Raw genomic sequence first — 27,645 nt, 5'->3', positions numbered from 1 at the left:
GCAACCAAAGAGCCAATCAGGAGCGAGAAAGTTGAAGGTAACGCCCCTTCCCGCCCACACCACTGGTTTAACAGGCACTTAGCAACGCTGTCAATCAAAACTGTTGCTAACGCTAGCGGGAGTGACCTCTTTTTTCTTGAGTATTCCTTTGCTCTGGTATCTGTACTTTTACTTAAAGCTGCGCCGTGTAACTTTCCTGGTAGAGGCTCCGTCTTTTTTGTCTCCGTGGAGATTGTATTGCGTTAAACACGTCTGATTTGCATGTATTCAGTTACGGGTGTTATTATTGTTATTATTATTCCTCAAAAGTACCACAGAAAACTGGATGTGTCACTGTGAACAGCGTCGCCTTTCCACTGATCTGACCTGTAGCTTAGCCGGGCAGTGTTACTTTGCTTTCTGACCACGAGTATCATAGCAACCAAAGAGCCAATCTGGGGCGAGAAGGTTGAAGGTAACGCCCCATCCCGCTCACATCACTGGTTTAGCAGGGAGCGAGCGCTTAGCAACGCTGTCAATCAAACCTGTTGCTAACGCTAACAAGAGCGACCTCGGGGAAAGAAGGACCTGATTTGTCTGTTATTAATGTTCAGATCTTGATTTACAGACACAATAGTGAAATAAAAACCCCAGGATCATGTAGAGGGTTAATACGAACATTTAAGACCAGAATGAGTCTGAAGCAGCAGAGACAGAGAGAGGAGACAAAAAAAAACAACTAAAAAATAAAGTCAAAATAACAAAAAAAAAACCAAAAAAAACCCCAAAACATTTCAAAATGTACTCAAAATAACCCAAAAAACTAAACAAACAAAACTTAAAATAATTAAAAAGTAAAAAAAAAAAAAAAAAAAAAAAAAAAACAGCAGCAGGTACAGAGAGTGGAGACACAAAAAACAAAAAATAAAGTCAAAATAGCAACAAAATAAATAAATAAATCTAAAATGTACTCAAAATAACCCAAAAACCAAAACAAACAAAACTTAAAATAATAAAAAAAAGTTAATAAATAAATACAAATTAAAAAAATAAAAAATAAAAAATAAATACAAATTAAAAAAGAAAAGAAAAAATTAACTCAAAATAGCTCAAAATAAAAACCCCAGGATCATGTAGAGGGTTAATACAAACATTTAAGACCAAAATGACGAGTTTGACAGCAGCAGAGACAGAGAGAGGAGACAGTTTTTGAACATTAAGTGAATATTTTTTTGCCCAATGACAAAACAAATGTGATGTAATAACAAAGACACATTTTGGTGGAAGTATTTTGTCAGTGTTTGAAAGATGATCTGTTGAACCAAAGGCAAAACTTAAGTTCAAAGTCATTTTAATGTGACAAAACAGTGTTACTGCCAGGATGTTTTTAAGTGTTTACTACTCCCCAACTATTACCTGGTAAAATGGTGAATAATCATATTTTTATATAGCACCGTTTTAAATTGTACCGTTAACCTGTGGGTGAGTGGATTGGCCCGCTCAACGAATTATGTTTATGTCGAGAGAGGGATTTGAACCACCAACTTTCAGACCAGTGGACAAACACTCTGAGCTACTGTCACCGCGTCTACTCTGCCTGTTTATTTTTTATTTTTATTTATTTATTTATTTTAATTAGGACAGTGCATATTAATCAACATGTCAACAAACAGCATCAATGTAAATGTGCCGGAATTAGCACAATAGCGACTTTAGAAACAGAACATTTAGAGAAACACACAGATGAGACAAAAGTGACAAAGACACGACAACAAGTGAACCACAATAGACCATATTCTGAGTTTAAGATGCCCCAAGAAAAACAAAAAAAAACAAAAAAAACAAAAAAAATCTAGATGTGTGAGCATTAATGTTACTTTAATGTTTAATGTTACTTCAGTCACTGCACAAATGCAAATACATCAACAGAATTAGGACCAAACTGGAACTAAACTGGGAATTAAACCTAAACTAGACCAAACACAGGACCAAACGAACACGACGTGAGGTATTTTCCAGCTGTGCAGCACTAAATCAAACCGGTATCTTGATTTGCTAACGCTAAGGTAAATGGCACGTGTCCACCAGGGGACGCAGACCTATGCAACGTGCAGAAATGTTGTGCAGACCAGCGTGGATCCTACAAGGACACCGTGCGGATTAGAAGAAGGACCCTCCTCATACACACACACACACACATTGGGGGACCCTATAAAAGCTGTCACAGTCACATTTCAGGACTCTCTTCTGTCCTTCCCGTAGAGTCCGTTGCTTCATTGTTCACTTTATTTGTGGAACTCATTAAACCTTCTGACTTTATGTTTCAGACTCTTGTTCCTCTTTGACGCTCACACCAGAAACAAACATTCTTACAACGCGAACGAAGCTCTCGTCACAAAACCCGAACCCGCCGTGTCCAAATCCACTTTTTCACAAATACACACATAAAATACAACAAAAAAAGCAACTTCAAATATTATGAAAGAATCTAGTAATAAGTAATGTTATATTCACTACTGCATAGACTACTACATATACAGGTGACTACTACTACTAGCAATGGTGTAAAGTAGTAAAGTACTGAAATAAAGTACAAATACCTAAAATTTATACTTAAGTAAAGTACATTTTACAGTGTATACGTTTTACTTTTACTTGAGTACATTTGAGAGCAGTATTTGTACTTTCTACTCCACTACATTTTTGAATAGGACTGAAAAGTAAAAGTACTTTTATTATTGTGTGAGACCTGCTGAAAAGGCTGAGGGTTTATTTTTAACACATTCAGAATTTGAACAAAACTAAAATATACAAGTTAAAACAGAGAAAAAACTAAATTCAGCTCAAACATTTATCAAAATCACCACATTTGAAGCTTCGTAAGACTCAAAATGCAGAAAATACTTTTACTTTTTACTTTTTAAGTACATTTTTAAATATACTTTAGTGCTTTTACTTGAATATTTCTTCACTCCAGTATCTGTACTTTTACTTAAGTGACAAAATGGAGTACTTCCACTGGTCTCTGATACCACGTGAAAGTATTTTAGTACTATTAAAGACTACTACTACTACTCTCATTACGTAATCATTTAATCTCTTACCATTTAACTGAAGCCAAACACAGGCTTTATGTAAACGTTCCCAGCGGCCATCTCGCAAAACTCGTCATAAAATCCTGCGTTTGTTGCCCCCCCCCGTGTGTTGCCCCGGGCGACGTGCAGACGAGCCGCATCCTTTCACTTAGTCCCCCGCTCAAACGTAAAACACCTAATCTCCAGCATCCTCCCGAGAGCGCCCCTGGAGGACGGCCAAGAGAAGCGTCTTAAATAACCACTGACCTTAAAGTCACGGAGCCAACAGACACTGAGGCCAAAAAACAATTCTAAAACATTAAAAACTACAAAATACATGCCAAAAAATGACAAAAACACGTGAAAAACCACAAAATACACACTAAAAATGACAGAACACACTAAAAATGACGAGAACACACAAAAAAACTTAAAAAAAACCCTCTGAAAACTACAAAATACACACTAAAAACTATAAAAACACTCTAAAAACTACAAAATACACACTAAAAATGATAAGAACACACTAAAAATGACAAGAACACACAAAAAAACCTTCAAAAAACCCTCTAAAAACTACAAAATACACACTAACAACTGTAAAAACCCTCTAAAAACTACAAAATACACACTAAAAATGACCAGAACACACAAAAAAACTTCAAAAAACCCTCTAAAAACTACAAAATACACACTAAAAATGACAAAATACAAACTAAAAATCACAAAAAAAAACAAGAAAAACTACAAAATACACACTATGACGAATGCCAACATTAAAGAGAAGATTTTAGGATCACATTATTTTTATGTTTATTGTCAGGCTTTGGATGCAGAGTTGAGTTATGAGACATAAATCTGCATTAGTGGATGTTTCGTGTAAACACTTAACTGTCCACACCACTGCACGACTCAAAAACAAATGTAGGAGCAGATATGCAGCTACTGGAAATAAAACACACGTAATCATTTAAGAAGTGTATTTAGACACGTATAAACACCCCAGCGCCATTTAGTTTTCAGAAAAACCTTTACATTATTTTCAATATAAATGTATGGGCTCTTGGGGGCCCTCTGGTGGCCTCGAGGCCCTAAGCAGCTGCGTAGTCTGTGCATACCCTGGACCGGCCCTGGTTAAACCCTGTGTCTGATTGTAAACCCTGTTAAACCCTGTGTGATTGTTAAACCCTGTGTGATTGTCAAACCCTGTTAACCCTGTGTCTGTTTCACGGTTTTACTCTGACCTCTGCCTGAACATTAACACAAACTGAGCAAACATGAGGTGAACTTAAGCTCCATGACGCTCTGATACTTTGAGATCTGGGGCACAAATCGGACGCCAGTGACAGATTTAGATATAAAAGATTAAATGCTGGAGTAAAGCAAAGCTCAAATATTTCGCCAAGCCGATTGTGGTCATTAAAAAGCTTTCTCCTCGTGCGCCAGTGCTACATCCAAAAATCAATTTCTGTGTTTGGATTTGATTAGAGGGACATTGTGGACTGGATAACAAAGGCTGAACGATGTTTGCTGTATCAGGTGGCGTCATGAGATCAAGGTCATGGCAGGGGGCGCTGTAGAGGGGGCCGGGTGTGATGTGTACATGTCCAATCATGTGAGGCGGCGAGGGAGCAGCCCTCATCAGGAAGATGGGGCAGTTTAATTAAACGCAGCAGATCGACTTTTCCGCCACAACGACAGATAAAGAGCGAAATTAAGGAATGAAAAAAAGTCCAGAGTTAAACATAAATCTACATAAACGTTGGATCTCAGTGTGACTCTGAAGTGCTGTACGTTTGCGATTTGTTTTCTCCCCGACAAAACCCACAATGTCGATGAAACGTTCTGCACCGACAAAGACGCCGACGAAGGTTTGAACTTTGAGAGAGTTTAAACGAGAGAGAAATGTGAGAAAATGTTAACGCCTGTGTGAGAAAAGTGTATAAAGTGTGTGGTGAGGGGTTTTACAGACAAAAACAGAGAGAATACAGTGCTCCCTGGTTTATCGAAGGGGTTTTGTTCTAAAAATAACCACTGCAATCCAACATTTATGTAAATTTGTCTGAACACATTCTGTACTGGACAGGAGACACGGCACGGAGGAGACTGATGGACAATGGTCTACAGTCCAACAGCCAATCAGGACGCACGACACAATGGTCTACAGTCCAACAGCCAATCAGGACGCACGACACAATGCACGTTCATACACTGTAAAAAAGCATGCAAAACTGCACAAAAAAAATCTGTGAAACAGCGAGTGAATATAGTGAGGGAAAACTGTAATTGTAAAAAATAAAGCTGATACTTCGTGGATTTCGTGTGTTGCGGGTTATTTTTAGAACTTGACCCCCACGATAAACCAGGGGCCCCTGTACGTCACCTGGTTTGGCGTCACCAGAGAATATATTTGTCAGATTAAATCATATTTGGGACAGAGCTCACTGGTCAAAAGACAAACTAGTGAGGAGGTTCCCCAACTCTGATCCAACGTGTGAAATAACAGAAGATACAAACTTTCACACAGTCTGGAGATGTTCCACACTGGGCTTTTCTGGACTCAAGTGTTTAAGACGGAGCTTTAAGACTTAGACTTTCATCCAGGGACGTTCTCTCTGGAGTTATGTGGAATCTTTACCCCCTGAACAAACACCAACACGACTTTGTGACCTACTGTGCACTCCTACTGTGCACTCCTACTGTAAACTAATGTACACTCCTACTGTTCACTCCTACTGTACACTACTGTTCACTCCTACTGTACACTCCTACTGTAAACTACTGTACACTTCTACTGTACACTCCTACTGTTCACTCCTACTGTTCACTCCTGTTCACTCCTACTGTAAACTACTGTACATTTCTACTGTACACTCCTACTGTTCACTCCTACTGTACACTCCTACTGTAAACTACTGTACACTTCTACTGTACACTCCTGTTCACTCCTCGCTCGTAGATGAGTTTTATTAAACTGTATAAACACGCTGCCTCCATCACACTCACTCTGGATTAACGACATTCTATATTTTATGAAAATGGAAAATATCAGACACTTCAGGGACGTTCCAACAGGTTTTTAAAATCTGACAACTCTTTTTTTTTTTTAATATGCAAAAGAAAAATAGGATATAATAATTTGAGTCCTGTGTCACTGCAGTTCTTCTGTTTTACACCTGGGGTTGGGTTGAATGTTTGTAATTATTATAAACCTATTTTGTTTTTGTTTTTTTCTGCTTTTGTTTTATTTACTCATTTACTTACTATTTAGTTTTATTTTATTTAGTTTCTATTTTCGGGGTCTTCTGTGTGTGAGGGCCTGGTTCTATGTCATGTTTATGTAGAACGTTTATCATAATGATTCTTTACATGAAAATCTGTTAAATATTTGGGACACAGATGAACTTTCAAATCGTCCAACTTCAAAACTTTACAGCTCCCTTTGTCTGACCTCTCCCCCTGACCACGCTGACCTTATGAAACACGCTCACATCATAATAACAGGATGAATAATGTATGGGGCGGCGTGGAGGGCGGCGGCTCGGTGAGGTCCTCTATAATGAGCGATTTTGCGAGGTCGCACTTTCGTAACCCAAGCGGGCCTTCTGGAGCCCGTGCGAGGGAGGGAGATAGTGCTGATTCAGGAGGGAGGGCTGAAGGTGACCCTCCGTTCCCTCGTTGCCAGTCTCACCACCTCGTATCGATCCCACGCGTCCAACTCGGATCACACTCAAGGATACACGGATTCATCGCCTTCTTGACATTTCAAATATGGCCCTGTGTAAATGGCAGCTCTTCACAGTCTCATTGATTAGATATCGATCAGCGCCTCAATCAGAGTCCGGACCTTCTGAGGGATCGGAGCGGCCCGGACGGCGTGGTGTGTGTGTGTCTATGTGTGTGTGTGAATGTGTGTGCTTGTTGTTGCTGTTGGTGAAATTTCATATGAACTCTGGGGCAGGACCGAGAATAGAAGAGGCGCGGACAAGAGCGGAATCCAAATGCACCGGAGCAAAGGTTTGGACCACAGATGGAGACGGGGGTGTGTGAGACTGACGCTCCAAGGGTAAAACTGCCTCTACACACACACACACACGTACACACACACACAGAGGCAGCACACACACAGGGAAAGAGCACACACACACAGAGAAAGAAAGAGGCAGCACACACAGAGACACATAGAGGAGGCACACTCACACACATACACACACACATACAAAGAGAAAGAGGCAGCACACACACACACACACACAGAGGCAGAACACACAGGGAAACAGCACACACACACAGAGAGAAAGAGGCAGCACACACAGAGACACACAGACAGCACACAGCATACACACACACAGAGAGGCAGGACACACACACAGAGACACACAGAGGAAGCACACACACACACATACACACACACCGAGGCAGCACACACTGGGAAACAGCACACACACAGAGAGAAAAAGGCAACACACACACACACAGAGAGAGAGAGAGAGAGAGGCAGGACACACACACAGAGGCAGCACACACACAGGGAAACAGCACACACACTTACAGAGAGAAAAGGGCAACACACACAGAAACAGCACACACACACACACGTACACACACAGAGGCAGAACACACAGGGAAACAGCACACACACAGAGAGAGAGAGAGGCAGGACACACACACAGAGGCAGCACACACACACACACATGGAGAAACAGCACACACACACACACACACAGAGGCAGCACACACACACGGAAACAGCACACACACAGAGGCAACACACGTACAGAGGCACCATACACACATACAAAAAAAGAGGCAACACACACACAGAGCCGGCGCACACACACACACACACAAACACAGAGAGGCAGCACACACACAGAGAGACAAAGACAGCATACACACATATGCACAGAGACAGCACACGCACACAGACACACACATGAACAGCACACACGCACACGCAGAGTCAGAACACACACAGAGAGTGAGCACATGCACACAGACACACACGGAAACATCACACACACAGAGAGTCAGCACATACACACACACTCAGATAGGCAGCACACACATATACACATCCACACACACAGAGACCACACACACACACACAGATAGGCAGCGCACACACACACACACAGCTTGTTTTGAGCACACCTTTAAACAGCTGCATGAATATGGATGCCACTGAAGGACACAGGAGGTTCATAATTAGACTATCAAGTGTTCCCGGATGACACGTAACAGAACCACACGCGACGGAGGTGAACCTCAGCATCCTCCTCGCTCATTAGACGCACAACTCCACTCACCACATGCAGTTTTGTCACTTTGCGTTCTTTCAAAGTTCATCTAAGTATTAAAACATCTGCAGAATCTTCACAGCACAGACTGACGCTGGTGTGTCTATTTTTACTCCCAAAAAATGCAAAAATTCAATTGAAAGCACAGTGTTGTAGTCTAAATCCATCATTCCAGAATAATGGAACAAAACGGAGACACAAAAGCGACAGAAATAGTGACAAAAGCAGCGTTCTGGGGCACACACACCTCAAACATCTCCCATGTCTATTTCTACACTACAACGGTGCAGGTGTGAACAGCAGGAGTTTGTGATTCTGATTTCTAAAGATAAAAATACAAATTAAAGTGAATTTTAGAACATTACAACCACAAATGTCCAAGTAGATACGCCTAGAAATAGCTGCAGTTAATTAGAATGATAAAACACAAGCTTTAAGACAGTGGGAAGCTTTATGCAATTATTTTTTTCAGTATAATCCCATGCTATAACAAACTTTCCCACTGTCCTGTTTGCATCCACAGTTCACCTGGCCCTATCCCGTGATGCACCCGCAGCATCACAAACCCCCATGTCCCGTCTCTCACCTGCAAACACACAACACTCTCACATTTCTCTTGATTTAGGAAAAACACTGACCTGCCCTGGCGCTGGCACACACACATCCTCTTCAGGCAGCTCAGCCTTTCAAAGAGGATCCGTTTGAACGCGTCTATGTACATGGACCCGGTCACGTTACGCACAAAAATATACAAATGTACAAAGAGTCAAGAGAGTGAAGAGGTCCCGGGATGGAGCCTGAGCGAGCCCCGAGGAGAGTCCGGATCCAGAGATGTGCAGCAGCAGACAGAGGGTTTGAGACTAGTGATGCTCTGAGCCGCTGTGGTGTAGAGACAGAGACAGAGAGAGGAGAGAGAGGCGCGCACACACACACAGAGACACACACAGACACACACAGACACACACACACACACCGACACACACACACGAACAACTGTATCTACAACTGCTGCTGCGATGGGCGTGAGGCGCAGATTATAAATGACGCCTGCGCTGCAAACTTCCATCTGTACGTCCCAAACACAAAACCCTGAGTGAGTTTAGAGCCTGGACTCACCGGCGTCATGCTCCTTTTGCTCCTTTTGCTCCTTTTGCTCCTTTTGCTCCTTTTGTCCTGCTCCGCGTGTCCTGCGCCGGTCCGCGTGTCTCTGCTGGTCCTTCTGCTGCAGACTCCGGGTCAGCGCTGTGTCCTTTACATTTCTGCTGATACCGGAGCTGGGACAGGGACACGAGGAGGAGGAGGAGGAGGGTCCGGGAGAGAGGTGTTTGAACCGCAGACAGGACAGAGTGCACGAGCCCCGTGTGCACGAGCCGTGTGTCTGTGGGATGGGACAGGTCTGTGTGGGACGGGTCTGTGTGGGACGGGTCTGTGTGGGACGGGACTGTGTGGGGCAGGACGCACTGCAGGTTCAAATGACACAATCTGTGAGATGATCTACAACTGCACCTGCAAAACAAAGAGACGCAATAAAGTTACAGAGGGAAGAGAGAGAGAGAGAGAGAGAGAGAGACAGAGAGACAGAGCAGAGAGAGAGAAAGTGGGCAGAGAGAGAGAGAGAGAGAGGGCAGACAAAGAAAGAACACAGAGGAGGCATAGAGAGAACAGAGAGAGAGAGGGAGCAGAGGGAGAGAGAAGAGAGAGCAGACAGAAAAGAAGAGAGAGAGCAGAGAGAGGGAGCAGAGAGAGGAAAAGGTGAAACACCAGCCGTTCTTCTCAGGTCCCGTGTGAAGCAGCTGCAGCATCTGGAGTCAGAGAGAAGCTGAAGGTGACACCTGAGTTTACACGAGCTGCAGAAGGAGGGACGTGAAAACACCTGAAACACACTTTAGACAAACAGAAATGTAAAAATGTACTTAATAATATACAACTCATAAAGTTGTACATTATTAAGTACTTATTATAAACTAATTTATAAAATCAATATGCGCGCACCATCCGGATAAAACAAGAAAAAGTCCCTCACAGATGTTCAGTTTGCTTTTTTTCAGTTAAAATTACATAAATAAAGACGTACACGGGACGTTCGCGCGCTGTCGCTTTAATGCAGGTGCATTGTGGGTAATGTCGTTTAAACAGCTCGTACATTGTATCAATCTCCCAAAATGAAACTTCCGCTCCCATAATCCTTTGCGCTTTCATTGGACAGGTCCAAACAATAATGGCGTCGTACAGCGACACGGGCGTCACACAAACCGGCTCCGAACCGCGCGAAAAGAAACCTCCCGCCGTGTCCTTTGGCTTTTCTAAAACTGTCAGCAAGTTTAAACCTCCCCCCGGAGAGTTTGCTGCAAAGACACAAGACAGAGATTATCTCACAGGAATTCAGCACAACGAGCTACAGAGGTAGCATTATGATGCTAATGCTAACGCTAACGCTAACAGCATCATCTGTAACAGACTTAAACAGACTCGAGATTCACTGACAGAACCTTTAATTATACGCGAGATTGAATGCTGATAAATGTTATTATTTTCAAATCTGTTCATATAAACTGTTTGCGTCTCATTTTCTCCGACAGCACAAAGCCACAGGTGAAGCCCAAAGAGCTCATCATCCCGTTGATCCAGAAGAATCACTGGCACAAACCGAGCAGTGCGGCCCAAAATGAGGCAAAGGTCAAGAAAGACAAAGAGCCGACCCAGGAGGACGACTCCATGGTGTCTCAGGCTGTCAAAGAGCTGATAGAAGGTGAGTGTTCCCTGTAGAAGATCCGAGTCTCAGTCTAGGAGTCTGACAGTGAACACATCTGAAAAACATCTAGAGAAGTGGTTGGCCCATAGTTCTTAAGATATCTGTGTAATCCCTCAGTCCTACAATGTTTTGTTCAGTTGACACATTTTATTTTTCTTTTGTTAAGCGTCTAGAAAAGTGTCCATGACCATTACAGCTCTTTCTAATACCTCATAGATTCCCGGAGGCAGCTGGACGAGTGGCAGAATGGAACAGACTCTGAGAAGCATGTGAACCTGAGCATCCCCTTATTGATGCAAAACAAAGTACCAGATGGATTTGAGGATGGAGATCACGTCAATGTGGACTTAAGGCCTGAGTCTGTGAGTATAAGAGAAGTTAAAACTAGTGACCCAATTACTTACTTTATTCCTGAAGTTTCCGTGAGCGCCGCCATCGTATTTTATGGCGAATTTGACAGTAAATAAGTTTTACTCGGACCACAGAGCCATTTTAAAGCCTCCAGAGAATCGTGAGGTGTTGACTTGTTGCCGCATATTAACATAGAACATTTTACTCAAATCAACACCACTTTATATCATTTTGAGGCGAGACTTTTCCGGAATTCTCAAAAGAGCCACCACAAAGAAAGAGCAGTTTGGAGCGTTTAGAGACAAAAGTGGGCGGGGCCATGTATGGTCAATACGTCATCATTATAAGTGTGACCTTTTGGCCTGTACGATAACATTAGTCTCTGCTCCGGTGTTGTGCAAAAAACGCTTTCTCAGACCGGGCTCGTCCTTCTCATATTTCATGTGTGAACTGGGGAGTTTTACAGTGTTATGACAACAAGAAGTAAACTTGTTTGAGGAGTGTCCCATCTGTGAAACCCAACAGTTGTGTCTAAACAGAATGCAACAGAAAGATCAGCTTGTGGGGCCGTGCTCAAAACTCCTGACGTTACAAAATGGAGCGAGACTGAAATTTGAGTGCGTGGAAATGCTGACGTCAGCTACATAGAATAACACCGGCTGTGCATGTGCGCTGTGGTCCACTGGAGCCTGGGGGTCAGACAGACGTCAACGCTGTCCCCACAAACCTGAAGGCAACATTCTGACCTGCTTTCCCCACAGATTTGAACGCCTCATCACTGTCATCTCAGAACTCACTGTAACGGACAGAAGGGTCAGGGGAAACTTCAGTTTAGTGGAGAGAGACAGGGGCCAAACCCTGAGAGCCTAAAGCCCAAAAGCTGAGTAAGACGAGAGTCACAGACGTCTTCTGTTTTGTAACTGGTTATGTAACGATCTCATTAGGCCACTCACAAATGTCATGGTATTAGCAGCATCTGGCAGCATCACGTGACGGCTTAAGTAAATATTTGTATGTCTTAATCTTTCACCTATGTTAATTTGTGAATATTTTCTTCTTGGATTTATTTAAAATGTTAAGACTTTCTTTTTAGTCCACAGAGGCAGATTATGAGAGTGTCCCTGTTGAAGCTTATGGACTGGCAATGCTGAAGGGGATGGGCTGGAAGAAAGACGAAGGGATCGGACGCACGTTTAAACAGTAAGCGGCTTTTTGTGATGTATTTTATTATTTGCTTTTCACAATTTGTAGTTTTTTTTAATTTAAAATGGTAAAGAGGATGTTAAAGTTCTGTTGTGTTTTTTTCCTCCTCTTCAGAGATGTAAAACCGATTGAGCACCAGCTCCGGCCAAAGGGGCTCGGCCTGGGAGCGGATCGATCAGCGATCAAAGACCTAGAGCCCAACAAACGTAAACGTCCCCCGAAACCAGGCGAGGAGCGGGACAAAGAGGAGGAGCTGGTGATGGGGCCTGGAGGCTGTGTGCAGGTGCAGTCAGGAGCGCACAAAGAGCTGTATGGAAAGGTACAGTCCCCCAGAATCTGCCCCTGGAAAACTGTGTGACCGGTGCTATAAAAATACTTAAAACTGAAGAAGCATCACTGAATAAGATAAACTAGGGCTGTGCCAATCCAGAAATTCAGCTGGATCACATATCTACTTCCAAATATCGGTCGAGTCGGTTGAACATTTATGTAATTACTGATCGTATTTGGCCCAGAAAGTCTCAGAATGTTTGAACTTTTATTGACACAAAGTTGTTCTGTTGTTACTTGAAAGAGAAATAACAGCTCCATAACACTCTGGATCAGTTCTGTCTCATTTTATTTTTGTTTAGTGAAAAATAAATGCTGTTTTCAGTTGTTACTTTGGTATCAGTTGATATCGGGTATTGGTATAGTATCAGAATCGGTATCAGAACTGAAAAAGCTGGATTGGTTTGTCCTTAAGCTAAATGTTTGATTATGCTGGCAATTTTGTACTTTTTTTTTTCCTTTCTTCACACTTTTTTTTCACTATTCTTATTTTGCATGTCTCCAAACAACATTTTTTATATAATCTTTAAGTCAAAATGTCCATTTCCTCCATTTATTTATTTATTTTGCACTTGCATAATGTAATAAAAAGGACACAGTTTGTAAAAAAGCAGGTGCGGGAAGAAGCAAAAAACCCAAAAGGACTTAAATTAAAACTTGAATACACAAAATCAAACATTAAAACCGCAGCGTTACTTAAAAATTACATTCACACACAATCAGTTTTGAAATTTCATCTTTTATAAACATTTCCTGACTCACTAAATACATATATATTTTGTTGTTGTTGTTTTTTATGTAAAGATCGAAGGCGTTGACGCAGATAACGCTCGTGTGATGGTGAAGCTGGCGATCGGCGGTAAGACGGTGACCATCAGCCAGTACGCGGTCAAACTGGTGGAGCGCAAAGAGTACGAGAAATACGGCAAAGATCTCAGTAAGTAGAGCTTTAGTTTTTCTGATTTTTCTTGTGATAACTTCCACAAACCTGTTTTTTTTTTCTCTGTTTAGGTCGACTCAGTAAAGCTCATAAAGAGAAAGAGCGAGAGAAGGACAGAGAGAGGCAAAAACGAGAAGAGAGGAGCCACACGGATGAGGTCAAACACAAATCTTCAGAAAAACATTCAGGAAAAGAAGAACGGAAAAGGAAACACCAGGACTCCAGTCAGGACAGAGAGAGGTAGAGTTTGACGTTTGTTGTCTGCAGAAAATCCATATTTAGATGTGTATTCGATCTGTCATTAAAATAGTTTGATTCTACAGGATGTTTCACTCTTAAATTATTTTTAAAACGTGACATGAAGAGAATCAGATGAGATTTTAAATGTTACGATCCCCCGAGTGCAAAGACTACGGCGGGATATGACAGCGAAGAGACGGCACACCACGAGCTAAAAGTTGTGAGCCGTTTCCCGTTTCCTGTAAAACAACTCACTCCGAGACTCTAAAGTGGAACAAAGATTAGAGCCGTGCACTTCTAGTTTAGATAAAAGTCAAAACTGTGTCATTATTATTAGTGAAATGTGGTGCAGTAGTTCAGATAAATGCGTTTCCTGCACAGAAGAGTCACTATAAGAGGAAGTAGAGTCACTAATCTGCAGCAGCTTCAGCCTGATCCTCACTGCGTGGACTTAAACAGACACACCTGAGGATCTGCTCTGCCTTTTTACTCTTAATGAACGCTTCAAACTGGATAACAGCGCCATCTTGTGGACTGGAGGTCTTTATTTGCAGAGGACAAATTTTAATGGATAATACGGATGAGAATGCAGCAGTTTGACTTCACAATGTTACGAGAGGCGAGTCATAAGTTAAATTATTTTCACAGTTTCTTGAGTTTGCATCTTGCGTCTCTTTGTCCGTCACGCCTTCTGCCCCTGACGTTGTTTTATTTGTTGCCGTGGTGATGTTTTGTGGTTACGATATGAAGGAGTAAGAGCAAAAATCGTACTCGGAAGATCCAAAGTCGGGTCACACCGAGTTCTAAGTTGGGTTTGAGTTCTAAGTTGGGCAGATGTAGTGTGTGAGTGTGTGTTTGCGTGTTTGTGTTTAGTTATAATAGTTTGTTTACGTACAGAGAGAAGGCGCCAAAAAAGGAGCCCAAACGACCCTCAGCTCCACCGTCCTGGCTGCAGAGGGACCTAAAAGTTCGCTTCATCGACAAAACATTTAAAGGGGGAAAGTACTACAATTCAAAGGTATTTATTTCACCATTTAAGTGTTTACATTACATACTTTTTGCATAATCAGTGTAATAACTGAGTAAATGTCGTCTCCTCGTAGATGCGCATTGAGGACGTTCTGACGCCGAGCACCTGCGTTTGTCGAACTGAAGAGGGAAGACTGCTCGACGGTAATGATTCTAATATTTGTTTTATATTATTTTATTTGAAAATGTGTGATTTTAACAATAAGACACACCCAAAATGTTTTTTTTTTTTTTAAGTTGATAATAAACACACAAACATTTCATCAGGTCCATCAAGGTCTGACCATTTTTCAAGACTTACAGGACGTTTTAAACTTTCAAAATGGCCGCTTCGTTTAGGCCACACCCTGGGACTTACGTAAATTATTTTAGCAATTTTTGATCCCAGAAATATCCTGATGAGGCTGCCTTAGTTTGGAGGTTAGCAGCCTGATTGTTATTAATATTACGAGGAGTTTTTTACTTTAGATATTTTGTTTTGCAGATATAAAACAGGACATGCTAGAAACCATCATCCCCAAGAGTGAAAACGACGCCGTGATGGTCGTACTGGGAGAACACAGAGGACAGGTCTGTATAAGAAAACAAAAGAACGACAGCGCGATATTGTTCCTAAAGCTTTTAAGAACTCACTGAAACGACATTTAACCCCAAAGGTCGGGCGTATTCTGCAGCGGGACAAGAGTAAGTGCAAAGCGATGGTGCAGCTCGATCGTTACGAGGAGAAAGTGTTCACGTTGGACTATGACATCATCTGCCATTACGTCGGCGCCACAGATCACTGAAGCCGTCGTTTTTAGTGTTTGGTCAGTGTCGTCAGCCTCTCCCCCACCGGACAGACCCTCGTGTTTTTTCATAAGATAATAAGGTATTCAGTTTTGTAATAAATATTGCCATGTTGTACAGATCTTTTACTATAAAGAGACGCAATAATGAACTTCACACTCATCTGTTTAATGTTTCCAGACACTTTTTATAAAACATATTTATATCTGCCCCTGGGTTTGAGAAACAGAATTTTGTTACCACCTGCACTGATGCATACGTAATAGTTATAAAAAGTGATTTAACTCTACATTTATTATACAATACTGCTAATATTTAAAATAGGAGTTCATTAAGGGATTTATTTTCAAGAGTTAAACAAGTAATTTCATTTTGTTAGTCTTTGTTATTATTATTACATGATTAAACTACAGTATTTTCTGGTATTTTGAAAAGATTTTGTTTTGGAAAAGCACATTCACTCGAGTGGACAGCAGGGGGAGCTCCAGTTCAGTCTCGACTCATTAAACTAGTGATGGGACTTTTGGCTCTTTTATGGGATCTGAATCTTTTGGATCTGTTGATATAAAAGTCTGGCTCTTTTTATATTTATGTGACAAGCGAATGTGAACTGATTTTAACAACAAAATAATCCCAGAGAAAGGCTCAGATGTGTTTAAAATGGTTCAAACTGAGAGAGATTATGAAGAATTGAAATAAAACTTTGCTAAACAATAACCAAAATAAAAAACTTTATGATGACAAATTTATTTTTGCGCACAAAGCTCTCACTCGTGTCGCTGTGTTCTTATTGGTTCAGCGTTAATCTGTATAAAATCGCATAAAAACTAGAAAAAAGATTCGACTCTTTTCTAAAATGAAATCCGATTCCAGCCGTTCAAGTTAAGGAGCCGTTCAAAAGAGCCGACTCGTTAAACCACTGACTTGAGACGTGAACGACTGCTGTTGTTTTATTACTCAAGTTTTATTCCCCTTTTCAGAGGCCGTGGTCATAACACATAATGACAGAACAACATATTTAAAGTAACAAAAGTATTTAAAAAAACCTAGTCTGAATGGGGCTTCACTCTTTGGGGATCTGGTTGGCAGCGTTGGCTCTAAGCACAGCTCCGGGGCTGGGGTAGGGTCTCTGCTGAAACAGTGGACCTGCAGCTGTGGTGTCTGCGCCCGTCTTTGCCTCGTTTCGCTTTGGAAGTCCAGTCGACCAAGAACCTCTGCAACGACAAATGAAGTAAGTGGAAGAGAAACATGCCTGTAAAGTTTATATAACGAGTTTAAGACTTTACCTCGGAGCGTCTGAATAAGCACTAGGATCCATCGGGTCCATCTCGTCGTCCTTTTTTCCTGTAAGTTAAAAATTATGTAATACACTTAACTTTGATTGGTACATGAGACACTGGCACTAATTATTTGAAATAGTCATTCAGTGTTTTTTTAGATTGTCTAGATTGCAATAGAACTTGAAGCAAAATGTTTGATTATGCTGGCAATTTTTTTTACTTTTACTTCTTTTTGCTGTTTTTTTTTTACTTATAAAAACAACAGACACTCGCGAGTCTTAATTTACAAATGTCCAAACAACATTTTTTATATAACCATTAAGTCGATGTGTAGTCCATCTCATCACAGTTTTGAAATTTCATCTTATATAAAAAATGATCTCAGTTATGTAAATGTACACGCCCAGTCAAAGGTTCGGACAGATTCTCTCATTCAGCAAAATATATGGAATTGCGTAGTAAAGAAAAAAAAAAGGTAAATAACGCAACTATTAAAAAAACATTACATTACTACCTAACTGCATTTATCTTACTTCATACATCTGATGTCTTCTGTGCGTATATAACATGCAAAAAGTAGTAAAAATAAAGAAAAATACACTGACTGAGAGGGTGTGTCCAAAGTTTTAACTGATAGTTTATATTAAATGCTGTAATAACATTGTCTTACATTCAGATTTTGAACCCAACACTCATCTAAAATCACAGATTCATGGGGATGTTATTGGTTCCTGACTGTGTTAAAACCAAATAAACAAGTTTCCAGCCCACTTTTTGACCTAAAAGATGCACTGTGCGTTCTGGTCTCCATGTTATTCCTTTGCCTAGAATATTTAACAGTACGGCAACACAGAGACGAGGCCAAGTTACAGGTCAGATCTGTGAAGGGCGCTCCCGCTCACAGTAAACTGGGACAGTCCCAGTTTTAAGCTCCGTGTCCCCTGTCCAGGCAGATTCATCCAAAACCAGTGATTTATACAAGAAATGTCCCAGGTGTTCCTATTTTTGACCAAACTGTTTCTCGCCAACAATAAAAGGGGAATATATTGACATTCGTTTAGCTAAAATACAGAAATTTGTCTTGAAAATGAGCATAAGGCAAATAAAAGATGTGTAAAGAGTAACATTGTCCATTTACGACACACAATTATATTTATACTGACCATCCCAACCCGGGTGTGTCCTGGTTTTAAATTTTGAGAATTCACCCTATAATGGCATTGGCATAACATTGTTTTTAAATGCATTTTGGCCATTAAAACACCCCTAAATAAATAAAATGTTAAATGGTGAAACATTCTGACTGAGCAATAACATTTCTGTGGAGACAAGCAGATGGAAGAAAGTTTATCCACTGCCCCTTTAAAATGAGTAATAATCAATATATTCTCACTATGATGGAAAAACCTGAATGATTCTTGTAACTTTGACACTCAGAAGGCGAGCGCTTCACTCATCCCTCAGGCTTTCACATACGTGCTCTAGTGATGGAGGGAGACGGGAAAAGCTGCCTTACCTCTTTTGCTTTTGCTGTAGGGGGCGGGGTCTTCTCGTCTGTGCCTCCTCCGATCTCTGTCCCGGTCCCTCTCTCGCTCTCGATCTCTGTCCCGATCTCTGTCCCTGTCTCGGTCTCTGTCTCGTTCACGCTCTTTCTCTGATCTGTCCATTCTCTCAGCTTTGTCTTCTACAACCTCTAAAATATTAAAAAAAACAACTATTAATACATGCAGGGTTGAAATCATCACACACTTTCACACAATATAAAGTCCTGTGTTTAATCAGAATCAAAAGACTTTTATTGCCATCGTCTGTTCACAAACTAGAAACTTACTTCGGTGATAAAGTGCAATATAAAACACACTGAATAAATACAAATAAGGGCATGCACGAAGTTAAAAAAGATATGCTTAAAAAATAAAATAAAATACTTAGAGGTAGAAAATTGGAATAGGAATAAGAAGACACATAAGACACATAAACATAAACACTTACCCTTTACTTTTTTGGCTGGTTTCGATATCACAGCAGTGGGGTCATTTGGGGAGAGCCAGGCAACCAAGTCTGTCTCTACGTTCCAGTAATATGGCAGACCGCTGTGGCATAACAAAGATAATTTCAATTTAATCCTCCCTTATTTGGCTCTTAGTTAAATGTTGTAAAACCTTAGAACTTACCAGGTAGGATCAAACACTTTGTACCAATTTGGGGGTAAATTTTCGAGTCTAGTTGCCTCATAATCTACGTTGTTGTCGTCATAATCTTCAGCGATTATTTCTTCATCTGCCCCTGGAAAAAAGAGTCTTGGTCATTGTGTAAAATATTGAGTAATTATCATGTAAAGTTAATAAGATTACCTTGTTCTGTAGGTTTAACAATTCCTCTTTTGGCGAGGCGGGCCAGTAGTGCCGGAGGTAGAGGCATCTTGAGACCCAGCACACTACAACACAACAACACGATTCAGACTGTAGAGGGAGACTGGAGGAATGTTAATATTACTGCCATTATAGGGTGAACAGATTTTCAAAGTTTAAAAACTGGGACACACCCGGGTTGGGATGGTCTGTATAAAGATAATTGTGAAAACAGTGTAACATTGTCCATTTACAATACACATTTTATTTGCCTTTTGCTCATTTTCAAGCCAATTTTCTGTAGTTTAGCAAAACAAATGGCAATATATCCCCCTATATTATTGGTGAAGAACAGTATGGTCATAAATAGGGACATCTGGGACATTTCTTGTATAAAACTGGACATTTATCCAAAACTGGACACGTTTTGGATAAATGTGCTGGGACAGGGGACACAGAACTGGGACTGTCCCGGGTCAACAGGGACGTCTGGTCACCCTATATAAATGTATATATATCTGATCTTTATGTTATAATATGTACAAGTTCTTATAACTCTCAAACATTCATTGAACATACAGATGAACTTTCTAGTCTTTGCAGCTGCTTCTCTGGCTGTGTGTTGTTAGCATGCCACACACGATAAGTCTCCATTACGGCAAAACCTTTAAACCAGGAGATGCTATCGTTCCACGGAATAGTGAAAATCAAAATTATCTATGTGGCATTTTCATAAAAATATAAATTTGCATTACCTTTTAAGCAGATTTTGTCCTGTTTTGTTGCTGCAGAGAGTGAACGATGCGACTGCAGTTTACCGGCGCGCAGTGATGTCGTCAGCTCCTCCTGACGTCAACACAAACAAACATGGAGTTAAATGTACGTGAACCCTGGTAATAATACTTTTATTACATTTATCTAGTTTTATAACACAATAATTTCGTTTGTGTGGCTTTTAAATATATTCTTGACAGATTTTACTTTTGTTTTGTATACCGCAGGTTACCGGCGCACAGGGATGACGTGCACTCCTCCTGATCTTCAACAGAAACAAGTTATATGAGCGTGAGCCCTGATAACGGTACTTTTATTACATTTATCTACTTTTACGACACAATAATTTCGTATGTGTGACTTTTAAACATATTCTTGAGAGATTTTACTTGTGTTTTTTATACTGCAATTTACCGGCGCATAGTGATGATGTGTAGTCCTCCCCATGACGTCAACACAAACAAACATGGAGGAGTATGCGCGTGAGCCCTGGTAACATGTTATTACATTTATCGAGTTTTATAACACAATAATTCGTATGTGTGACTTTTAAACATATTCTTGACAGATTGTATGTTAATTTTGTATATTGTGGTCCCTCGTTTATCGCGGGGGCTACGTTCTGAAAGGCGAAATAGTATCAGTGTCGCTTGTGTCTTATAAATTGTGCTTAGTTTAGAGTAACGCTACTTTTAATAACTGTAAGATATATAAGTAACGATACCTTTAATGTGCATAATCATAAGTAGACAGGTCATAGTTGAGTGCTCTAGTCAGATCCCTGGTTTTGTACTAGATCAGGGACAGTTAATCAAACCCTTTTGTATTTTCCAGTGTATTCAATAAATATAAGTGAATTTAACTCTTCTTGTCCTGTGAATCCTTCTCCATCAACGAGCACCTGGAGGAAAGAAGTCTAGATAATAAAAAGAACATTTAAGTACTGCTATTGGGAAAGGTGGAAAAGTATAGTACTGTCCTTATGTAGAGGTGGAATTTTTAGTACTGCTCTCAAGGAAAAGTGGAAATAGTACTGTCCAAATTGAGGTGGAAAACAAATGTTAAATTACAGGAGTGAGACAAGGGAAAAGAAGTAAACTCCTCCGATCATCAGCTTTATTTTTTTTTTAACAATTATTCTATATGTTTTAAGGCTGTAAACCCCCTCACCACACTTTTTACACTGTTCTCAGACAGGCATTCATATTTTTTCACATTTCTCTCTTGTTTAAACTCTCTCAAAGTTCAAACCTTCATAGATTTTAACAAATAAGTTCAGTGTTATAGAATGAAAACCAAAGATCAAGACCTGTTTTCAGGCTCAAACATTTGTTTGTAAATTAAAATGATAGCTTTTAGAACAAATTAAATTTTAATGATCAACACATAAGAAATGAGCAGTGACTCGTGTTTTACTCTTCCTCTGACTGTGCCTCTTCTTCCTTCGTCCACTCCGCTCTACTATCAATTTCCACTAATACAGGTGACTCTTTCCCAATGAAGACAGTTCTGGGTTGGCACGTTTTTTTCTTCTCGGCGAGAAGATTCTTATAAACAGACATGGCACCTTCGATTATATTTGTGAACTCTAATGAGCGACACATCAGAGGGTCCCATTCTTGTGCAGCTCGCTCAAGTTCATTGGCCATTCTCACCAGAGTTGTCAAACTATCAAGTGTTAGTCCATCCTCCTCCACTTTAATACTTGTGCCCTGTTCTTCTTCTTCTCCCTCATCCTCACTTGGTGGCATTGTCATCTCTGCCAGGTCTTCATCAGTCAGCGACTGTGAGTGGGCATCAATCAGAGCATTCATGTCATCAGGAGTCATGTCATCAAAGCCATCTCCCCCGAGCTGTTTGGCCAGATTCACAGCCGTATCTACCGCAGACTGATAAATCTCATCAAGAGAAGATCCGGGAGGGTTGTGCACTGCCTCTGGCCACAGTTTTTTCCAGCAGACATTTAAAGTTTCAGTTTTTATCTCCTGAATGGCCTTCTGAATATTTTGGAGACATGATGCAATGGTGTATTCACTCCAGTAGACCTTTAGTGAGAAGTCTTGATCCGAGCCCAAAGCGTCTACAAGATGCTGCAGGGTGTTGCGCGTGTAGACGGCCTTGAACAAGCGGATGAAGCCCTGGTCCAGAGGCTGAATCAGAGATGTGGTGTTTGGCGGCAGAAGTTCGATTTGCACACCATCGTATGACAAATCCTCAGCGTGGCCTCGGGCGTTGTGTAGGAGCAGAAGCACTTTAAAGTCTAGTCCTTTTCTTCTCAAATAACGCTTGACCTCAGGGATGAAACACTGTTTGAACCAATCCAGACTGAGCACTCTTGTCATCCAGGCCTTCGTGTCGTGCATCCAGTAAACGGGCAGCGCATTCTTATTTTTGTTTTTTAGGGCTCTAGGATTTTTGGACCTATAAATAAGCCCTGGTTTTATCATAAATCCTGCAGCATTTCCACACATAACCAGAGTCACACGATCCTTTTGAGCCTTAAATCCTGGGTCTTGCGCTCCGTCCTGCATTATAAAGGTGCGAGAGGGCATTCGTTTCCAAAATAATCCTGTCTCATCCATATTAAAAACTTGCTCAGGCTTATATCCGCCTTCCTCGATGATCGCTTTAAACTTGTTGTTCACATATGCCTCTGCTTCAGCGGCCTTTCCGTGCAGAGAAACACCTTTAAGTCCAAAGCGCTTCTGAAATTTGTCATACCAGCCCTTACTGGCGTGAAATGGGTTCTGTGCTGCGTTTAAAGTGCTTGTCTTTGGCCTGGGCTCTGCGTCATCCTGCTCTGCGCTGTCAGCAAAGGTTTCATAAAGAACTTTAGCTTTCGTGCGGATGACGTTTGAATCCAGCGTGATGTTGTTTTTCCTGCAGTAACTGATCCACAAAGCCAAAGCTGACTCCATCCGCACGATGGTCTTGTTGCGGGCAGTTGCGAGCCTTTTTGCGTCCTTGTTAAACGTTATTGCTGCCGTCCTCCTTATGTTATTTTCCTCTTTCTTTATGTAACGAACCGAAGATTCATTGATTCCGTAAAGGCGCCCTACAGCCGCGTAACTTCTACCTTCCTTCAATTTGTCCAGAAGTACAACTTTCTCTGCGATGGTCAGCATCTTCCTCGTCCTTTTGGGCGCGGGGGCAGGTGCGTTTGTCGGTGCAGAACGTTTCATCGACATCGTGGGGTTTTGTCGAGGAGAAAACTTGCAAACGTCCAGCAGAAGCATCAAAATCCGCGAAACAGCAACGCCGCGAAAGGTGAGCCGCGGTGTAGAGAGGGTCAACTGTACCGTGAGGGACGAAAGGAATTTACAGGCGCACAGTGATGACGTGTGCACCTCCTGACGTCAACGCAAACAAACATGGAGCAGTAGCGCGTGAGCCCCGGTAACTCCATTGTTATTACATCTATCTAGTTTTATGACAAAATTATTTCGTTTGTGTGACTTTTAAACATATTCTTGACAGATTTTACTTTTGTTTTGTAGACTGCAGTTTACCCGCGCACAGTGATGACGTGTCCTCCCCATGACGTCAACACAAACAAACATGGAGGAGTACGCGCGTGAGCCCTGGTAACGTCACTTTAATCACATTTATCTAGTTTTATAACACAACCATGTCGTATGTGTGACTTTTAAACATGTTCTTGACAGATTTTACGTTAGTTTTGTACAGTGACGTTCTGTTTACGTCTGCTTTAGAGGGTTTTGTTGTAATAATATCGTGTATCCGTTGACCATTGTTATTTCTGCAGTATTTTGGTCTTAGTGATGAGACTTTACATGTGGCACATTTTGTCCAGTCCGTGGAGGATCGTGGATGACTGTGGAGGAGCTTTCACCATGGGAGCGATTGGAGGAGGAGTGTTTCAGTCCGTCAAGGGTTTTCGTAATGCACCTGCTGTACGTGGACTCAGACACACATTTTTACATTTTTACAGATTTATTTGCACGACTGTTTACTACAAAATATTCCTTTTGTTTTTACAGGGTGTTCGGCATCGATTGAAAGGCAGTGCAAAGGCCGTCCGCATCAGAGCTCCACAGATTGGAGGTGAGTGGTCCTGAGTGTTATTGTCCATCCATCCATGTTCTTCTTCTTATCTGGGGCCGGGTCACGGGGCAGCAGTCTGAGCAGGGACTCCCAGACTTCCCTCACCCCAGACACATCCTCCAGCTCCTCCGGTGGGACCCCAAGGCGTCCCCAGGCCAGAGAGACATAGTCCCTCCCGTGTGACCGAGCTCCTCACTCTATCTCTAAGGGAGCGTCCAGTCACTGTGCGGAGGAAACTCATTTCAGCCGCTTATATCCGTGATCTTGTCCTTTCGGTCATGACCCAGAGCTCATGACCACAGGTGAACAGAGACGGAGGTAAATCGAGATCTTTGCCTTTGGAATCAGCTCCTTCTTCACCACAACAGACAATAAAGCGACGGCATCACTGCAAACGCTGATCCACCTTTCAATCTCAGGCTCCATCCTTTCCTCACTGAGTCTTATTGTCACACTTTTAACGCAGAAATCTCTTAACCCTCTTTGCTTTATTCTTCAGGCAGCTTTGCAGTTTGGGGCGGCCTATTCTCAACTATTGACTGTGGTCTCGTTCGTTTAAGAGGAAAAGAGGATCCCTGGAACTCGATCACAAGTGGAGCTCTGACGGGGGCTATTCTGGCAGCACGCAGTGAGTGAAGGAACGCAGTAACGATGACACAACGTTTGAATTTTAGGTGTTTATTAAAGCTTCCCTCGTCCTTTAGGTGGACCTCTGACGATGGTGGGCTCTGCGATGATGGGAGGGATTTTACTGGCTCTTATTGAGGGATTTGGGATACTTTTAACCAGATATACAGCACCGCAGTTTCAGAACCGTAAGTTTAAACTTCTCTTCGTGCATCCATCACTCGGGGGGTGTTATAACTAAGAATTATCAAACATGTTTTAGAGCCAGTCACAATTTGGATTTTTATTAAGATTCCTGTACGTCTAGTATTTTGTATCGTCTCTAAGTCTCTTCTCTGAAATCCACCTGTCACTCGCTCAGTGTCTTTTGGGGATGACCAGTAGGAGTTTGTGAGGAAAAGTGTTTGAGCTGAATCACAAAATGTCGATATCACCAAAAATAGCATCGTCACAAGGATCAGATCACAAGAGTTTGACAGTTTGATCACTTTAATACCCAGCCCTTTAACAACAACGCGGAAAAGCACTATTTAAAAATGTGACCGTTTGCCGTGTAGTGTTGTGGACTGTATTTTATGAATGAAAAACGGGTGCGTTGGAGGAAAAGGGGCAGCCCAAGAACATCAGAGGAAAATCCGGTGTATTGTGCATCTTGCAAATAGTGAATTTTCTTAGGACATCAACATCATTTCGGCACTAGATGTTCATCAGGTAGTGAGGTGTACTGTTTATTAAAGTAGATAATGCACTGCCCGTCTAAAAAAAAAAGACCTTAACCCCATTGAGAATCTTTGGGATGTGCTGGAGAAGCTTTGAGCAGCGTCAGACTCGACCGGCATCAATGCAACAGGTGAAGAATTAATGCAGCACTGGATGGAAATAAATTTGTGACGTTGAAGAAGAGTGTGTGGGACCTTTTTTTTGGCCAGGCAGTGTATTATAGGACGTCAGAACATCTTCCTGCAAATGTATTTTTCACATAAACCAAGCATCAAAAGTAAAGTTTTAATCAGAATCATAATCAGAAGACTTTTATTGCCATTATCAGCGACGCGACTCACAAACTAGGAACTTTCTTCGGTGATAAAGTGCAACGTAAAACACTGAATAATAATAATATATAAGTTTAAAAAAAGATATGATTAAAAAAAACACCTGCTACAGAAGTATTACTGTTAGGTTCACCTTTTAAAACCTAATATACAATTCAAGGAGAAAAGAAGACAAGAGAGATTATTTTGCTCAATATTGAGGAGAAGGAACGGAGAGAAAAAACCTTCAGATTACAACCTCCACACCATTCCTTCTGAAGTCTCTACCGCCCCTTCACCTCTTTTATTAAGAATCAGGGGTCCCTAGTTACAGAATACAAAGTTCTCAAGGGGAGGGGGAGATATATTTAGCAGCAGTGCGAAAACACATATTATTCAGTTCACATGAGATATATTTTGCTTCTGCATATCTTTCGGTCACTCCTTAAAACTGTGCTTCCTTCAAAGTACAAAGGTGTTTCCTATTTTGGTGTTAAGACAGTCGCATGTATGGTCCTGCACAGTTTCTGTAAAACTCCAAGAACAGACATTAGTGCAATAATCATATAAAAGATTACACAGTTAATATAAGGCATAAGTATAAGAGTGATTAGTATAAAAGTGAACGTTATATTACCTTAGAGATGCACAGTGAGAATAATAAACATATGTTGAATATATATTGAATCCATCAATTACCTTTACTAAATATTTCAAATCAAACCATCATTTTTACTTTTGTTTTTTCTGTTTCTCCAGCGATGCCGTTCGCAGAGGATCCAAGTCAGTTACCTCCAAAAGACAGAGGTCCATATTAAGGTCCAACATTTCAGTTCAACATTTCAACAAAAGCACAGCGTGAGTAAAGGCAGACGTCATTTTGTCATTTCAAACACGGTCAGGCCTCTCGCTGAGCCGCCGCCGACCTGCTGCATTACGTCTTTACCACTCAGGACAGTATCAAGTTATTATTTAGTACATTTGTTATGTTTTAGGTTGAATGTGACCTACTGAAATACACGCGTGTCGCTTTGCACTAGTTTTATTTTCAGTTGTTGTTTTTTTCCAAGGGAATTTGTGCAATACTTAAATCCCGAAGAAGTGAATAGCCAAAGATTTTAGATTTTTACGCTACCATGTTGATAACTGTTTTTACAAGCTGAAAATTGTTTTAGCTGGAACTTTATCTCGCTATTTATTTAACTGCTTATTTAGAGTGTTTGTTTTGTAATGCATTTATCACCATTTAGCACTTTTTTAAACCATGTCCTTCTCTCAGTTGGTCACGTGATTCATTTGAGTCGATAGAAAGTCGTAATATTTTTTGTTTTTATGTCTCGGTTTTATGTCGGGTTTGTCTCGTATTTCTGTTGTTTGATATTTGATGGAGAATAATAAAAACTTCAAATCTTATCGCTCATTTTCTTTGATTTGTTGTGGCTCTTAGTGCAGCTCACAGTCTTTTCCAGTCCCTGAGCGCCCCCTGCTGCTCGTAGTCGACACCTGCAGTCGGCTGTTTCTGTCCAAGGTCCT

General features: G+C 41.2%; 5 protein-coding genes across 6 annotated transcripts in view; 2 read left to right on the top strand and 3 right to left on the bottom strand.

Annotated features, from left to right (window-relative positions):
- LOC117373090 (membrane-associated guanylate kinase, WW and PDZ domain-containing protein 1) overlaps window positions 1-9,074 on the bottom strand; it is a 115,636-nt gene extending 106,562 nt beyond the window's left edge. The window contains exon 1 of the mRNA XM_055222997.1: window positions 8,992-9,074. Within this exon, the coding sequence (XP_055078972.1) occupies window positions 8,992-9,074 (83 nt within the window). The remainder of the gene's footprint in view (window positions 1-8,991) is intronic.
- Window positions 9,075-10,548: 1,474 nt separating this feature from the next.
- Window positions 10,549-15,983, top strand: gpkow (G patch domain and KOW motifs). Its single transcript, XM_033969217.2, has 11 exons — window positions 10,549-10,756; window positions 10,933-11,102; window positions 11,322-11,467; window positions 12,550-12,656; window positions 12,774-12,978; window positions 13,794-13,926; window positions 14,001-14,169; window positions 15,067-15,187; window positions 15,273-15,342; window positions 15,683-15,768; window positions 15,855-15,983. The coding sequence occupies exons 1-11, from the start codon at window positions 10,572-10,574 to the stop codon at window positions 15,981-15,983; spliced, it is 1,521 nt and encodes a 506-aa protein (XP_033825108.1). The 5' UTR covers window positions 10,549-10,571.
- A 748-nt stretch (window positions 15,984-16,731) lies between these two features.
- On the bottom strand, window positions 16,732-20,450 carry pqbp1 (polyglutamine binding protein 1). The gene is made up of 7 exons (XM_033969238.2): window positions 20,371-20,450; window positions 19,619-19,701; window positions 19,439-19,550; window positions 19,257-19,357; window positions 18,781-18,957; window positions 17,271-17,328; window positions 16,732-17,198 (listed from the first exon to the last, which is right to left on the bottom strand). Exons 2-7 carry the CDS (start codon window positions 19,683-19,685, stop codon window positions 17,048-17,050), a joined length of 666 nt encoding a protein of 221 aa, XP_033825129.1. The 5' UTR covers window positions 19,686-19,701; window positions 20,371-20,450; the 3' UTR covers window positions 16,732-17,047.
- A 1,351-nt stretch (window positions 20,451-21,801) lies between these two features.
- LOC129456357 (tigger transposable element-derived protein 1-like) lies at window positions 21,802-23,571 on the bottom strand. The gene is made up of 2 exons (XM_055222776.1): window positions 23,121-23,571; window positions 21,802-23,075 (listed from the first exon to the last, which is right to left on the bottom strand). Exons 1-2 carry the CDS (start codon window positions 23,569-23,571, stop codon window positions 21,802-21,804), a joined length of 1,725 nt encoding a protein of 574 aa, XP_055078751.1.
- Window positions 23,572-23,928: 357 nt separating this feature from the next.
- timm17b (translocase of inner mitochondrial membrane 17 homolog B (yeast)) lies at window positions 23,929-27,524 on the top strand. Of its 2 annotated transcripts, XM_033969243.2 has the most exons (6): window positions 23,929-23,973; window positions 24,204-24,303; window positions 24,391-24,454; window positions 24,954-25,082; window positions 25,159-25,269; window positions 26,872-27,524. In XM_033969243.2, the coding sequence occupies exons 1-6, from the start codon at window positions 23,948-23,950 to the stop codon at window positions 26,928-26,930; spliced, it is 489 nt and encodes a 162-aa protein (XP_033825134.1). In that variant the 5' UTR covers window positions 23,929-23,947; the 3' UTR covers window positions 26,931-27,524. The 2 variants fall into 2 exon arrangements, with proteins under 2 accessions (XP_033825134.1, XP_033825133.1); XM_033969242.2 differs by having other exon boundaries at window positions 23,938-23,973; window positions 24,204-24,454; window positions 26,872-27,319.
- Window positions 27,525-27,645: the final 121 nt, after the last annotated feature.

Source organism: Periophthalmus magnuspinnatus, chromosome 7, assembly GCF_009829125.3.
Source record: "Periophthalmus magnuspinnatus isolate fPerMag1 chromosome 7, fPerMag1.2.pri, whole genome shotgun sequence".
Lineage (NCBI taxonomy): Eukaryota > Metazoa > Chordata > Actinopteri > Gobiiformes > Gobiidae > Periophthalmus > Periophthalmus magnuspinnatus.
Note: the sequence above shows the minus strand (reverse complement) of the source record. Positions and strands in the feature narration are given on the sequence as shown.

Coding starts and splice junctions, on each gene's coding strand:
- gpkow (XM_033969217.2), top strand. CDS start 10,572: ATGGCGTCGTACAGCGACACGGGCGTCACACAAACCGGCTCCGAACCG. Junction 12,657..12,773: donor ATCGGACGCACGTTTAAACA/GTAAGCGGCTTT, acceptor CCTCCTCTTCAG/AGATGTAAAACCGATTGAGC. Junction 15,343..15,682: donor AGAGGGAAGACTGCTCGACG/GTAATGATTCTA, acceptor TTTGTTTTGCAG/ATATAAAACAGGACATGCTA.
- timm17b (XM_033969242.2), top strand. CDS start 23,948: ATGGAGGAGTACGCGCGTGAGCCCTG. Junction 23,974..24,203: donor GAGTACGCGCGTGAGCCCTG/GTAACGTCACTT, acceptor CATTTTGTCCAG/TCCGTGGAGGATCGTGGATG. Junction 25,083..25,158: donor GGCTATTCTGGCAGCACGCA/GTGAGTGAAGGA, acceptor CTCGTCCTTTAG/GTGGACCTCTGACGATGGTG.
- LOC129456357 (XM_055222776.1), bottom strand. CDS start 23,571: ATGAAACGTTCTGCACCGACAAACGCACCTGCCCCCGCGCCCAAAAGG. Junction 23,076..23,120: donor ACAGAACCCATTTCACGCCA/GTAAGGGCTGGT, acceptor TTGGACTTAAAG/GTGTTTCTCTGCACGGAAAG.
- pqbp1 (XM_033969238.2), bottom strand. CDS start 19,685: ATGCCTCTACCTCCGGCACTACTGGCCCGCCTCGCCAAAAGAGGAATT. Junction 19,358..19,438: donor AAAGTGTTTGATCCTACCTG/GTAAGTTCTAAG, acceptor GTTATGCCACAG/CGGTCTGCCATATTACTGGA. Junction 17,199..17,270: donor GCTTATTCAGACGCTCCGAG/GTAAAGTCTTAA, acceptor TTGTCGTTGCAG/AGGTTCTTGGTCGACTGGAC.